The 13,864-nt window shown below is 46.1% G+C and overlaps 1 protein-coding gene across 2 annotated transcripts; it reads right to left on the reverse strand.

Moving 5' to 3' along the window:
- Positions 1–8,176: 8,176 nt before the first annotated feature.
- Positions 8,177–9,028, reverse strand: LOC119031352. Of its 2 annotated transcripts, none has more exons than XM_037119772.1 (2): positions 8,720–9,028; positions 8,177–8,677 (listed from the first exon to the last, which is right to left on the reverse strand). In XM_037119772.1, exons 1-2 carry the CDS (start codon positions 8,990–8,992, stop codon positions 8,333–8,335), a joined length of 618 nt encoding a protein of 205 aa, XP_036975667.1. In that variant the 5' UTR covers positions 8,993–9,028; the 3' UTR covers positions 8,177–8,332. The 2 variants fall into 2 exon arrangements, with proteins under 2 accessions (XP_036975667.1, XP_036975666.1); XM_037119771.1 differs by having other exon boundaries at positions 8,177–8,368; positions 8,411–9,028.
- Positions 9,029–13,864: the final 4,836 nt, after the last annotated feature.

Below are 13,864 nucleotides of genomic sequence, written 5' to 3' on the forward strand. Positions count from 1 at the left end.
ACCGCCAGTACCAGCACCTCCTGGGCCAAAACTGCCAGTACCAGCACCTCCTGGCCCATAACCACCAGGTCCAGCACCTCCTGGGCCAAAACTACCAGTTCCAGCACCTCCTGGGCCAAAACCACCAGTTCCAGCACCTCCTGGGCCAAAACCACCAGGTCCAGCTCCAGTTCCAGCTCCAGCTCCACCAGGACCACCTGTGCCTCCTCCTAATACTCCTGCTGGGTAACAAATGTATAAGATACATATATACTGGTAAAAACATATTTATCATACCTAATTCTAATCTGAACCTTACCTGATCCATACCTGGTTCCTCCGTAACCTGAGAGAAAGGGATAGAGAGACTCAAACATTGCTCTGCTGTTTACTTTTCTTATAAAACCAAACAGGTGTGTCTATCAGAACAATTGACATTCAATCACCTGCCTTATATTTTTGCCTATATGATCATTACTAACCAGATTTATACGGTTTTCTTTTTCCTATTCCTTGGCCTCCTGGCCTGACACCACCTGTTCCTGTGCCAGCACCACCTGGTCCGAAACCTGTTCCTGTGCCAGCACCACCTAGCCCGAAGCCTCCTGTTCCTGTGCCAGCACCACCTGGTCCGAAACCTGTTCCTGTGCCAGCTCTGCCTGGTCCGAAACCTGTTCCTGTGCCAGCACCACCTGGTCCGAAGCCTGTTCCTGTGCCAACACCACCTGGTCCGAAGCCTGTTCCTGTGCCAGCTCCACCTGGTCCGAAGCCTCCTGTTCCTGTGCCAGCACCGCCTGGTCCGAAACCTGTTCCTGTGCCAACACCACCTGGTCCGAAACCTGTTCCTGTGCCAGCACCACCTGGTCCAAAGCCTCCTGTTCCTGTGCCAGCACCACCTGGTCCAAAGCCTCCTGTGCCTGTGCCAGCTCCACCTGGTCCGAAGCCTGTTCCTGTGCCAGCACCACCTGGTCCAACCCCTGCACCTAGAACACAGCATTGCTTTTAAATAACCTTTATCTGGTTTGATGCTGACATATTTTGGAGTTTTGCTTGAGAGAAGAACTGTGCCAAACACAAACAATCTGTACATCTCAGAGGGCTTAAAGTAATAGATTTAAGGAATTTCTCACCTTGCCCATAGCCAGCTCCACCCAGTGAGGATGATCCATAGCCTGTCAGAAGAGTTAACAGCTCGAATTATCATAAAACATAATAATTATTCAATATGTTGTAAGTGTTAAAATACATGAACATTAGACCTGATTTTGCTGGCTTTCTTTTCCCCAGTCCTTGACCTCCAGCAGGATAAACACCTGGTCCGAATCCACCTGGTCCTGTGCCAGCGCCGCCTGGTCCGAATCCACCTGGTCCTGTGCCAGCGCCGCCTGGTCCAAAACCACCCGGGCCAGTGCCAGCACCACCTGGTCCAAAACCACCTGGTCCTGTGCCAGCGCCGCCTGGTCCAAAACCACCTGGTCCTGTGCCAGCGCCGCCTGGTCCGAATCCACCTGGTCCTGTGCCAGCGCCGCCTGGTCCAAAACCACCCGGGCCAGTGCCAGCACCACCTGGTCCAAAACCACCTGGTCCTGTGCCAGCGCCGCCTGGTCCGAATCCACCTGGTCCTGTGCCAGCACCACCTGGTCCAAAACCACCTGGTCCTGTGCCAGCACCACCTGGTCCAAATCCTCCGGTTCCTGTGCCAGCACCTCCTGGTCCGAAACCTCCTGGCCTTGTTCCGGCACCACCCAGCCCTGTTCCTGCACCGCTGGGCCCATATCCACCTGGCCCTACCCCGGTACCACCAGCTCCGACTCCATATCCTAAAAACAAATATTGATTCAGTGTCAGTTTGCTGTGTAGGTCCTTGTGTTTATATGGTTTCTTTGTATATCGGTCAGTTCTTATCCTACTTTTTGATGGTTTTCCGGTACCCAGTCCTGGACCTGTGCCAAATCTTGAACCTGTATAACAGAACAAATTGAATAAACCTATGTAAATTACATCCTTTTAAGATTTGTTATGTTATTTTCATCAAAATTAAACATATTTAGTAAAATTACATTCAATTGAACTTACCACCAGGGCCTACACCACCACCATATCCTCCACCAACTCCACCAGGGCCTGCTCCTCCTCCTCCTCCTCCCACACCTCCAGGTCCAACCCCTCCAACGCCGAGGGTTCCGGCACCCCCAGGACCACCCCCAACACCTCTGCTGCCTCCATAGCCTCCAGGTCCAGCTCCATATCCACCTGGGCCAGTCCCATAACCTCCAGGTCCTGCACCATAGCCTCCTGGACCAGCACCAAAGCCACCAGGACCAACTCCATAACCACCAGGTCCAAACCCACCCTGGCCTCCTGCTCCACGAGTCCCATATACTGATAGCAAGATAAAAACATTAGATGCATTATGTTTACTTTTTCATTGCTGCAGCCAGAATAAATCAGAACAGAGTATTGTTGACAGTATTTAGAACCTTTGCCCTGTTTTCCTGCGCCCTGTCCTACTCCAGCTCCAGTTGGGTAACGAATGCCTGACATCAAATTAAAACAAAAGAAATATTTAAAAGACACATAGTATATATACTCTTTAAGTTTCAGTCATCTTTTTGAATGTATAGATAGTGGAGTATACCTCCACCTGGTAGAACTCCAGCTCCTCCAGCACCATAGCCTACGATGGATAGTAAGAAATCTTAGTGTCATTGTGATATCAGCATGCAGGTTTAGAATGATTATCCAAACATGATAGCAACTCACTTTTTCCAGGTTTATAAGGTCGTGCTCCTACTCCACCAGGTCCACCAGCACCAGGTACCAAACCTGCTCCTCCAGGACCTCCTCCAGCTGCCCCAGGACCGCCTCCAACTCCTCCTGGGCCGCCTCCAGCTGCCCCAGGACCGCCTCCAACTCCTCCTGGGCCGCCTCCAGCTGCCCCAGGACCGCCCCCAACTCCTCCTGGGCCGCCTCCAGCTGCCCCAGTGCCTCCTCCTGCCACCCCACCAACTCCACCAGGTCCAACACCTACACCTCCTGCTACAGTCCCATCAGTTGCTACATTTAAAAAGTGAACAGATACAATAGATAATGTTCCTCAGTAAATAGAGATGATCCTTCATTGTTACAAGTTGTTTTGTATACTCAGATATCAATAATGGCACCTTTGGGTGGTTGTGGTGTTCCCCCTGCTCCACTAGCTTGACCTCCTGGTCCAACTCCAGTTCCGGTCGGACTGTCTCCTCTTCCCCCTCCTGTTATGCCACCTGACACACCCCCTATTCCATCTGCACTGGTCGGGCTCCCTCCGACTCCTCCTGGTCCTCCACCTGTGCCTCCCGTGACACCTCTCTCTCCATCAGGGCCTCCCTCTCCATCTCCTTCACCTGGCGTGTCACCTCTGGGGACACCTGCAGACAGAAGGAAACCAGACCTGTCATTTATATTAGAATTAAAGGTCCCATATTACACTCAATTTCACATTCATACTTTGATAAATGGCCGATAATTGTCAGTCATTGGAGGCAATACATTGTGCTACTTGTGTTTTCCCTTAGATGAGTTGCAGTTTGGTTATAGCAAAACACTAAAATTAAGCAATTTTACTAGAAATCAATTAGATTTTAGGTTATTCACCAGGGGGTTTGATGGGCCTGGCTCCAGGCAGTGTCCCACTTGAGAGATCACCATCAGAACCTGCAAAATTATGTGGAAATATACTCTACTATATATGATGTACCAACACCTGTTCCATCAGTTTAAAACAAGAGTACTAATACTGTTTCAAGAAATCCTTAAACAATATACATACAAGCACTTTACAGAGGAAAGTGTACGTACCAGTTGGTTGTACAGAACCACCTCCAACTGTAAAGACAGAAATACAAAAACATTAAAAGCATTTGTGATGGAGTGTAATGCAACTCTATCATATTAAATAGATGTTACTTTTAGATTAGGGTAAATCTATTTAAAGATCCATAGCACTTTACTGTATAGCAACATCCTTTAACCTCAGTGACAACAGTAACAGTAACATCTCAGTGTGCAGTATCCTTTCTGTGTCAGCTTACCAGGGGAAGCTCCTGTGGAACCTAGAACATGAGAGCATAAGTCTTGTTAATTTTTCACACATTTCGTTGATCCCATGTAGATATCACATGCGGTGCTTCAACCAATTAGGAAAACAGTTCAATAATACCATCAGAATTAAAGCCATGTAAGATATCATGCCTTTACAATTTTTTTTTATTTGGAAATTTATCCCCGTCAGGACACTGTGAAAATATTTAATCACTTTAAGTTCAGGAAAAATTGCTCAGGTGTTGTCTGAGCCAACTGGGTTGAAACTTAAGGATCAGTGGTCACACAATAATGCTTTGTATGTTTAAATTATTTACTCACGTTGAAAATATTAACAGTAACTGTTTAACAGTGAGGCATATAAAAAAAACAATTAGAGACAAAGTTGTTAGATGGTGAATTTCGTTGAGAAGGAAGTTGCTTAAGAAATGTGGATTAAAAAATAAATAAATAAATAAATAAAATTGAAAGATTCCTGGATGCTGGATGAGAAAAACTTCGAGAAAAATCTCAACAGTCAGGTGAAAAGTGGCTTATAAGTGGCCACCAGATGTCAGTGTCTACACCATAATCGAAACACCATGGCCTTCCACCAAATTACATGAAATATGAACAATGCTATGTGAGATTAACAGTCAAGCAGAGAAAGACAGATACAGAACCAAAACATGTACCCGGGCTTACTCCTTAGTGTACATACCCACAGATGGACTTTGATTGAAATGAATGAATATGCAGTGATGGTAAACAAACATGCAGAGGCTCTGGTTATGAAACACTGACCTGGAACGTCTCTCCCACCGAGTCCTGTTTATTAAAGATAATTTGAAAAAAAAATAAACAAAAAAAACTTCAAAGCGGGAAGACAACACATCTGAGACAACAGAATTCTAAATTTAGTAGTTTCAGACAGCAAAGTTTAGCTAATAATACATTAAAAACTCTCCTGAATTAATTTGTTAATTTGATCATTTATAAAGACTTTAGCTGGCATTCATAGGTTGTCTGATATTGTTGCATAGATGAACAAAATACCTGGTTTTGCTCCAATGATGGGGATTCCTGTTCCACCCAGGGCGTCTCCATCACCTCCTGCACCCACTGGTCTGCCAGCTACACCAGTACCTCCTGTTTAATATTGGTGTGATATACTTTTTACTTGTTAACTCAACAGGATATTCGATGCAATATTGAATAAATATGTTCACATTACTCAGAACAATGGGTTTTATATTTTCCAGGAGATTGTATTTTAACATTTTAGTATTTTGTTCCTTTGTGTTCACAGGTGTTCACCACTTGGACCATCTTCTGTGACTTTCAGATCATTGCATCATTGGATCTGTGTTTTAGTGTTTGTGTTGTTTGTGATAATTGTTATCATCTATGCACAACATCTGTGCTAATTCAAGGTAAGAAAAGACAGTTTCTCAAGAATCCAGCAAGTTTAAACACACCTTCTCCTCCAGAACTTCCAGACCCCTCTATCACAGTGCCATCACCTGGAATAAGGGCAAAATATAAAAGGACTGAAGTTTAAAATAGGAAAAATAGTATTCTATGCTAAATAATCATATACGATGATCACATGGGAAGTTAAAAAAACACAATAAACAGTTGTATCAAGTCAAAAATAAATAGGAGGTGAGACTAAAACATCTGCAGTCCTGAAAAAATGTATAGTTCTTTTTCGAAAAGCTGGTTTTCTCTTTCTTCATCCTTTATTTTGGATATCATCACTGTCTTTTCTATCCTTGTTGGGCATATTTTATATTAGAACTATATTTATAGTATGTGAGTATATGTATTGTTGTGGTAATACGTGATTAAAAATATGTTTTTGCCATCATCATCTTTGTGCTAACAGTGTACAGATACCTTCAGATGGAGGTGGTGTGCCTCCTGTGGCTCCAAGTCCTCCCCCTGATCCAGCACAACATAGATCATGACACAGTAATTAATCATTAATCGTAACCAAAATGTGTGTTTTTAACCTTGGAAACAGGAGCTTACCACTGGGTCCAGCTGTTGTGCTGGTGCCATTCACTGAATCACCAGTGCCAGTCCCTGTACCAGGTCCAGCTGTGCCAGTCCCTGTACCAGGTCCAGCTGTGCCAGTCCCTGTACCAGGTCCAGCTGTGCCAGTCCCAGTGCCAGTTCCAGCAGTGCCGGTACCAGTTCCAGCAGTACCAGTTCCTGCAGTGCCAATCCCTGTACCAGTTCCAGCAGTACCAGTTCCTGCAGTGCCGGTCCCTGTGCCAGTTCCTGCAGTGCCAGTTCCTGTTCCTACTCCAGGCAGAACTCCACCAGGTTTCCCTGCGGTTTATAAAAGAAGTTCTCTGTTCAGTTTAAAGGATTTACGTATAGACGGCTCTGTTCCTCAGTTCAATTAACTGCATGATAAACACATAATGTCACACTAACCGTACTTGGCAGCTTTAGAGCCAGCTGTACCGTAGCCTGAGGATGACAACAAATAAGATGATGTGGTGTGAATAAAAACACAATAATTAAACATGTGTACAGATAAGATAAAATGCAAAATCATGTTTCCTGACTGAGATTTCTGGATATCTAGTGTCATTTCCCAGCATGTCCTGTGACATCGAAACAGGACTCGACAGCAATGGTCAACAGATTGTCATTGATAAACCCTTTTGAGAAAATGGCAGTGAAGTCTCGCCTTTTTAACAGGTAAAAAAAATAGGGACCGCAAACAGCAAAATTCCTTTATACCACATCTTCATTAATAAGCAGCTATATAATGGCATATTGTCTTAAAAATGCCAACCATATTTTCAGCTTGATAAATGAGACTTGTTGCTGTAATTGGTGCAGATAAACAATAAAGGTCAATAAAGAGTTCATACCTAAAAGTGATGATTTAGAACTACTGCACTACACTAAAACTCTACTGAAGACCAACCTAGACCTCCTGTGCCCGGTCCAAAGCCTCCTGGTCCATAACCACCTGTAAAATGACACAAGATCACAAATGTATAGTAAACACATGCAGGAGAGTTTGGAGAGAATATCATCTGTAAAAATATCAGAAAAATAGAGGAAAGAATCAGTGTTAACAGGAAAATGTTTGATATCATCAATGACAACTCATCACCTCGTCCTGCTCCGCCTCCAAGGACCCCACCAGCACCGGCTCCACCTGGACCTATGCCAGGATGAAATGAAAACAAATGAATTTTTACTCGAATTTGGATTAAACATCCATCACCATGTTTTATGAAACCAATATAAAAGATATTTTAATACCATATTTAGCAGGTTTTGATCCGGCTCCATAGCCTGTTATTGACACAAATCGTTGAATTTAGGGATTCCTGCAAGCTTAGTCTGAGTTTTACAAAATTTATCTTGGTTGAAATTGAAATTGCTCCTTGAACCTGTTCCATATCCAGCTCCTGGTCCTACACCATAGCCTCCACCTGGTCCGTAACCAGCTCCAGGCCCATATCCACCAGGCCCATATCCACCAGGCCCATATCCACCAGGTCCATATCCTGTTCGTCCTGTCCCACCTCCACCAGGAAGCCCTACCAAAGAGCAAATATGTAAACAGGTACATGTTGGTTCAGTAATAATATTGATGAGCAAACAGACACAACTTCTCATTCAGCCTTGTAATTCTGACCGGGCTGTTACAGTTGCAGTATGCTGCTGTTAAATCTTCACTAATCAATACTTTAATATTAACAATAGCAACTGCAAAGAGGATCAGCAAGAGGTGATATGTGACTAATTAGCTACCACTAAGTTACAATAAGGTTTTGAAACTGTAACGTGCATGTACGTCTTTTCTGCAGAACTGTGAGAACGTTGTTCTACTGTTCATACCTCCAGCACCGCCTGGTCCAAAGCCACCAGGTCCACCTCCCGTTACAACACCAGAACCGGGTACCCCCCCAGTCCCAAGTCCTGCTCCAGGTCCACCACCAGTTCCTAGTCCAACACCTCTCCCAGGGACCCCTCCTCCAACTCCAAGCCCAGTGCCAGGCCCAGCCCCACCACCAAGTCCTCCTGCACCCAGGGCCCCTCCAGCACCTCCAGGCAGACCTGCAGAGAGCAGAAAATATTTTATCTATCAGAAAATAATATTCTTTCATATGGTTCATATTTATTTTTTAAGTTGTCTCTCACCATATTTTCGCGCTTTGGCTCCAGCATAACCTGCAAATACAGACACGGAAAAATATATTTAGAGCCCGTTATTAACAAGTCAGGCCGAAGTCCTCATTTAATCTGTCGTCATCTATCATCCTACCTCCTGGTCCATAGCCGGCACCACCAGGTCCAACTCCACCTGGTCCATAGCCGGTACCAGCACCACCTGGTCCAACTCCTCCAGTTCCAGCTCCGCCTGGTCCGTAGCCTGTACCAGCACCACCAGGTCCAACTCCCCCTGGGCCATAGCCTGTACCAGCACCACCAGGTCCAACTCCCCCTGGGCCATAGCCTGTACCAGCACCACCAGGTCCAACTCCACCTGGTCCAACTCCATCTGGTCCATAGCCGGTACCAGCACCACCAGGTCTGACTCCGCCTGGTCCAACTCCTCCGGGTCCATAGCCTGTACCAGCACCACCTGGTCCAACTCCACCTGGTCCATAGCCGGTACCAGCACCACCTGGTCCAACTCCACCTGGTCCATAGCCTGTACCAGCACCACCTGGTCCATAGCCGGTACCAGCACCACCTGGTCCAACTCCACCTGGTCCATAGCCTGTACCAGCACCACCTGGTCCAACTCCACCTGGTCCATAGCCGGTACCAGCACCACCTGGTCCAACTCCACCTGGTCCATAGCCTGTACCAGCACCACCTGGTCCATAGCCGGTACCAGCACCACCTGGTCCAACTCCACCTGGTCCATAGCCTGTACCAGCACCACCTGGTCCAACACCTCCTGGTCCATAGCCTGCACCAGCACCACCAGGCCTGACTCCAGCGCCTGTACCTCCAAGTGCTCCACTTAACATGCCTGTGAGTGGAGGAACAGTCATGTTTTATGTAGTCTGATATTCTTTGTTAAATACAATCATACATTAATTCTACAGTTGCACAGCTCTTCAGTTACATAATCATTCTTACCATATTTACGGGCTTTGGCGCTGGCGTCATACCCTGAAACATAATATCATAATTAAATATTTGTCCTTGTTTATTAATGGATAAATTTTTCAAAACCCTAAATATGCTGACTCATAATTACCTCCAGGTCCTGTTCCTGCTCCTCCCAATCCAGTTCCAGTTCTACCTGGCCCATAACCTGCTCCTCCAGGCCCAATGCCAGCACCACCTGGACCAAAACCAACACCACCAGGTCCCAATCCTGGGCCAAGGCCAGCTCCTCCTCCTGGTCCTCCACCTCCAAGGCCTCCAGCTGCCCCACCTGGACCAAATCCATAGCCACCACCGGTTCCAACCCCTCCTGTGCCAGGACCAACTCCAACTCCTCCACCTGGTCCTCCAGCTGTGCCAGGGCCTACACCGCCTGGCTGACCTGGAGAGAAAAGGCAATTTGAGTGTCTCTCAGCTGTGGCCTGACAGAGGTTGTTGAATTCACTCACTACTTATTTATCATGTTACCACGGTGCATAACTCGAGATTTACCAAATCCAGGTCCTCCGCCTGTTCCAGCTCCACCTCCACCTCCAAATCCAGGTACAGCTCCAGGTCCTCCTCCAGGGAGTCTTCCAGCCCCAACCCCCAAAGCGCCTCCTTGACCAAGTGCACCTCCTCCAGCGCCAGCTCCACCTGGTTGAGCAAACAAACAGGTGAACTTATAAAAATGTCACTACAGAGTTACAGTTATATGATGCTGATGCCTCATGCCAGTTATTTTTGCAACACTTATGTGTCATTACCGTATTTAGCTGCAGCCTTGGCTGGATTCTTCTTTGATTTTCCCGACCCTGTAAACAACAGAAAACATTACCTTTACTTTACATTCATCACTAACGTCATGTAACTCTACGTGCAGCTGCACGGTTCGGCCCATTGCTGGTTCCTGTGTACCTGATTTTGGTGTTATGAGAGGGTAACCACGGAAAACGCCAGGCAGCTGCTGTCCACGACCATCTAATGGTAGAAATGTCCAACATGTAATATACTGAATTTCAGCCTGTGATGACATTTATTATGTATAAAGTTCTGCTTGTCATATAACACAGTTTAGGACTTATGACTCTTACTGCCTGTCCCTCCTTGTCCAGCACCCTGACCGAGTACTCCTGTGAGGAACAAGGTAAAATGTTTTATTTTTAGGCATGTGTACCCACTAAGACGGTATTTTTCGAGATTTATAAACATAGAGTGCATTAACAAACCGGTCTGAGGCCCAACTCCAGCTCCTGTGGCCACCCCAGGGAGAACGCCACGGCCTCCAAAACCTTTCCAGGAAAAAATCCCACAATTGTTGCAACTAAACACGCTCACTCCTCACATGATATGTTTTTGTATAGTTTCAAAATGTGCTTTTGTGTGTTTGTTGAATGTTTTTGTGTTTCAGTTTACCTTGGCCTGGTACATATCCACCCTGATAGAGTCCAGGCACCCCAACTCCTGTGTGACATCATATAATAATTAAGAACCCACAGAAACTGTGTTTTTGGTTGATCATGACCAATGAACAGAACCGGTGTTGTGCATCCTTTAGTAACAAAGTGGTTTTCTTCTTTTGCAGTTTACCTGGGACTTGTTTAGATGCTTTACCAGAGGTCTTTCCTCCAGGCCCGACCCCAGCAGTACCCGTCTGAGGCAGCAATGGAGCTAAAACATGAAACGGGTAAAAAGACAAGAACTAACTTTATCACAGAACTAAAACAGCCTGTTTTATTAACCTGCTAGTTCTTAGAGTTGTCTTTTTGAAACATATCATAATTGTATGCGTAGATGTTCAATAGAAATACAACATACACTGTTTTAACTAATGTAAATGTTGTAGAATACACACGTGTTGTAACATGTTTATGTTGTTGCATTCAGTATAGTGTAATTTAATTGATATTATGTACCTCCTCCTGGACCTACTCCTGCTCCACCAGGCCCAACACCTGCACCGCCAGGTCCAAATCCTGCACCACCGGGCCCAACTCCTGCACCACCAGGTCCGAATCCTGCTCCACCGGGCCCAACACCTGCGCCGCCAGGTCCGAATCCTGCACCACCGGGCCCAACTCCTGCACCACCAGGTCCAAATCCTGCTCCACCGGGCCCAACACCTGCGCCGCCAGGTCCAAATCCTGCTCCACCGGGCCCAACACCTGCGCCGCCAGGTCCAAATCCTGCACCACCGGGCCCAACTCCTGCGCCGCCAGGTCCAAATCCTGCTCCACCGGGCCCAACACCTGCACCGCCAGGTCCGAATCCTGCACCACCGGGCCCAACTCCTGCACCACCAGGTCCGAACCCTGCACCACCGGGTCCGAACCCTGCACCACCGGGGCCAAATCCAGCACCTCCAGGCCCAGTTCCTGCACCGCCAGGTCCGAATCCTGCACCACCGGGCCCAACTCCTGCACCGCCAGGTCCGAATCCTGCACCACCAGGCCCAACACCTGCACCGCCAGGTCCGAAACCTGCACCACCGGGGCCAACCCCTGCACCGCCAGGTCCGAACCCTGCACCACCAGGCCCAAATCCAGCACCTCCAGGCCCAGTTCCTGCACCACCAGGTCCATAACCGGTACCTCCACCTCAGGTGAAAAAATAGAGTATTCATTTGTTAGCATATTTTATTGATCAAAACTACTGATCATAAGTAAAAAGTGGTCACCTGTTTTAGGTGGTTTGGGACCAGTTCCACCAGGTCCATATCCTCCGTATCCACCTGGGTCAAGAAAAATTTTGTTTTGATATCCTTCAAGATAAACAATATAAAAAAATCACAAATCATTTTTATTTTATTTTAATGTTTATTTAACAGGGAAGATACATACAACATTGCCACAGAACATGGGAAAAAGTGATGCGTATAAGATGTCTAGCTTCAGCTAATTTGCAGTCTTTGTCCCTGGTCAGGCTTTAGAATAGAATAAAGTATTCTGAATATAATAAATGCAATTATACAAAGGCAGTGGATAACACAGTGAATAGGTACAAATAAACACAGCTGCAGTGATAAATTTCAGATGTGCGACACTAAAAGGAGGAGGCAGATTTGTCAGTGAATAAACTGAATATGCTCTTCAGTGATTCTCAAAGCTGCATCAGATTACAGCACATGGAGGTTGATTTACTTTATCAGCATGTTTATTAATTAATGCACTTGTTGCTGATAGGATGATTGATTGTCATGTAAACATACACATGTAGACTAATCTAAACCACTGACCTCCAGGTCCGTAGCCTGTTCCAGCTCCCTGACCCCTTCCGGTCCCGAGGCCTCCTGCTCCAAGCACTCCTCCACCCAAACCGCCTGCCCCAGGGCCTAATGAGCAGATAAAACAGACTCAGTGCTGGGTACTTCCTAAACTTGCTCTCGTGACAACAATACACTACATCATACATTAATGAATTCAGTGTGTCCCTTTGTGACGCCACCCTTTTGTAATGTTATACATGTTTGAATGCTGCCCGAAAGAAACCTCACAAGGATTAAGTTGTTCTCCGGAAAGGTTTTGTGCATTTTTTTGAAGTGTGCATGTTTGACTTTAAAACTAAATCTCATACAGGGTTTGACTGTAGATAGCTCAGTAACAATTCAAAGGCTGCAGTGAGGGAAGTGAAGCCTGTGAGGGGAGATGACTGTGTGAAATCATGAGGAGACCAGAATGACAGAAAGATCAAGATGTAATACTGTAACTCCGTGTTAGAGAGGAGCTGGTACACACGATAGTTACAGCAGAGTACAGTGCGTCTCCCATTGTTTATTCAGGTGAACCAGGATGTTTGTGTCTTACTCTTCAGGCTGGAGCAGGGCAACACAAACACTTTGTCGGAATTATTGTGCAGCGTAGATTAAATATTGTGCTCGCCTGAGTATGCCAGACTTGGTAAACTGGAAAGTGTGACAGTCTGTTTCCTGCTCTCACACTAACCTGTTTTTTACCCACCGGCATAATGGGTGGAATTCAAAAGGTTCCATATAAACCCCAAGGCTTAACCTCTTAAGAAGCGTGTGGATATTATCACCAACATTCCTCATCCTGCGCAGGCAACCCGCATGTTTAACGGATGAAAAACAGAGAGGCCTGAAATTCCAAAGCAAATCAGTCTTTCTGACTGACGTGATGACTTCCGTCCTTTATCAGGGAACTGCCATACCTAATGCATTAGCCTTTATCAGTGCATGTGTGTGTGAGGGTGGGTGGCCCCTATACAATAGCTTATAACCTTGAGGTAAAGAGGAAATGAAATAATGGTACATGTATGTAATCCGTATCCTGCCTCATTGAATTGACCAGTGGAACAATATTTTCTGTAGAGGGGCTGACCGTTGATCCATGTATAAGGAACTTCCACTTATTGTGAAGGTTGCTTGATGCAAGTAAACACAGAAGGCAATCTGTTTGTAGGTAATGAGCTTGGACTACATTTTAATAATACAAATGTATATATAAAGATGCCATCCAATTGTAAAATATGTGTTCAGCCAGTGTTTGTGTAATATTTTATGTTTATGAGCCCAAAAAATATCAACAAACTCCATACCTGTACCTTGGCCACCCGTCCCAGTGCCTCCTGGTCCAAAACCACCTGGACCCACTCCTCCAGGCCCAGTTCCATAGCCTCCAGTACCGGCACCACCTGGTCCAAAACCACCTGGTCCTCCTCCTAAACCTCC

This window comes from Acanthopagrus latus, chromosome 13 (assembly GCF_904848185.1).
Source record: "Acanthopagrus latus isolate v.2019 chromosome 13, fAcaLat1.1, whole genome shotgun sequence".
NCBI classification, from domain to species: domain Eukaryota; kingdom Metazoa; phylum Chordata; class Actinopteri; order Spariformes; family Sparidae; genus Acanthopagrus; species Acanthopagrus latus.

Coding starts and splice junctions, on each gene's coding strand:
- LOC119031352 (XM_037119772.1), bottom strand. CDS start 8,992: ATGGACCAGGAGGTGTTGGACCAGGTGGTGCTGGTACAGGCTATGGAC. Junction 8,678..8,719: donor TGGTACAGGCTATGGACCAG/GTGGAGTTGGAC, acceptor GCTATGGACCAG/GTGGAGTTGGACCAGGTGGT.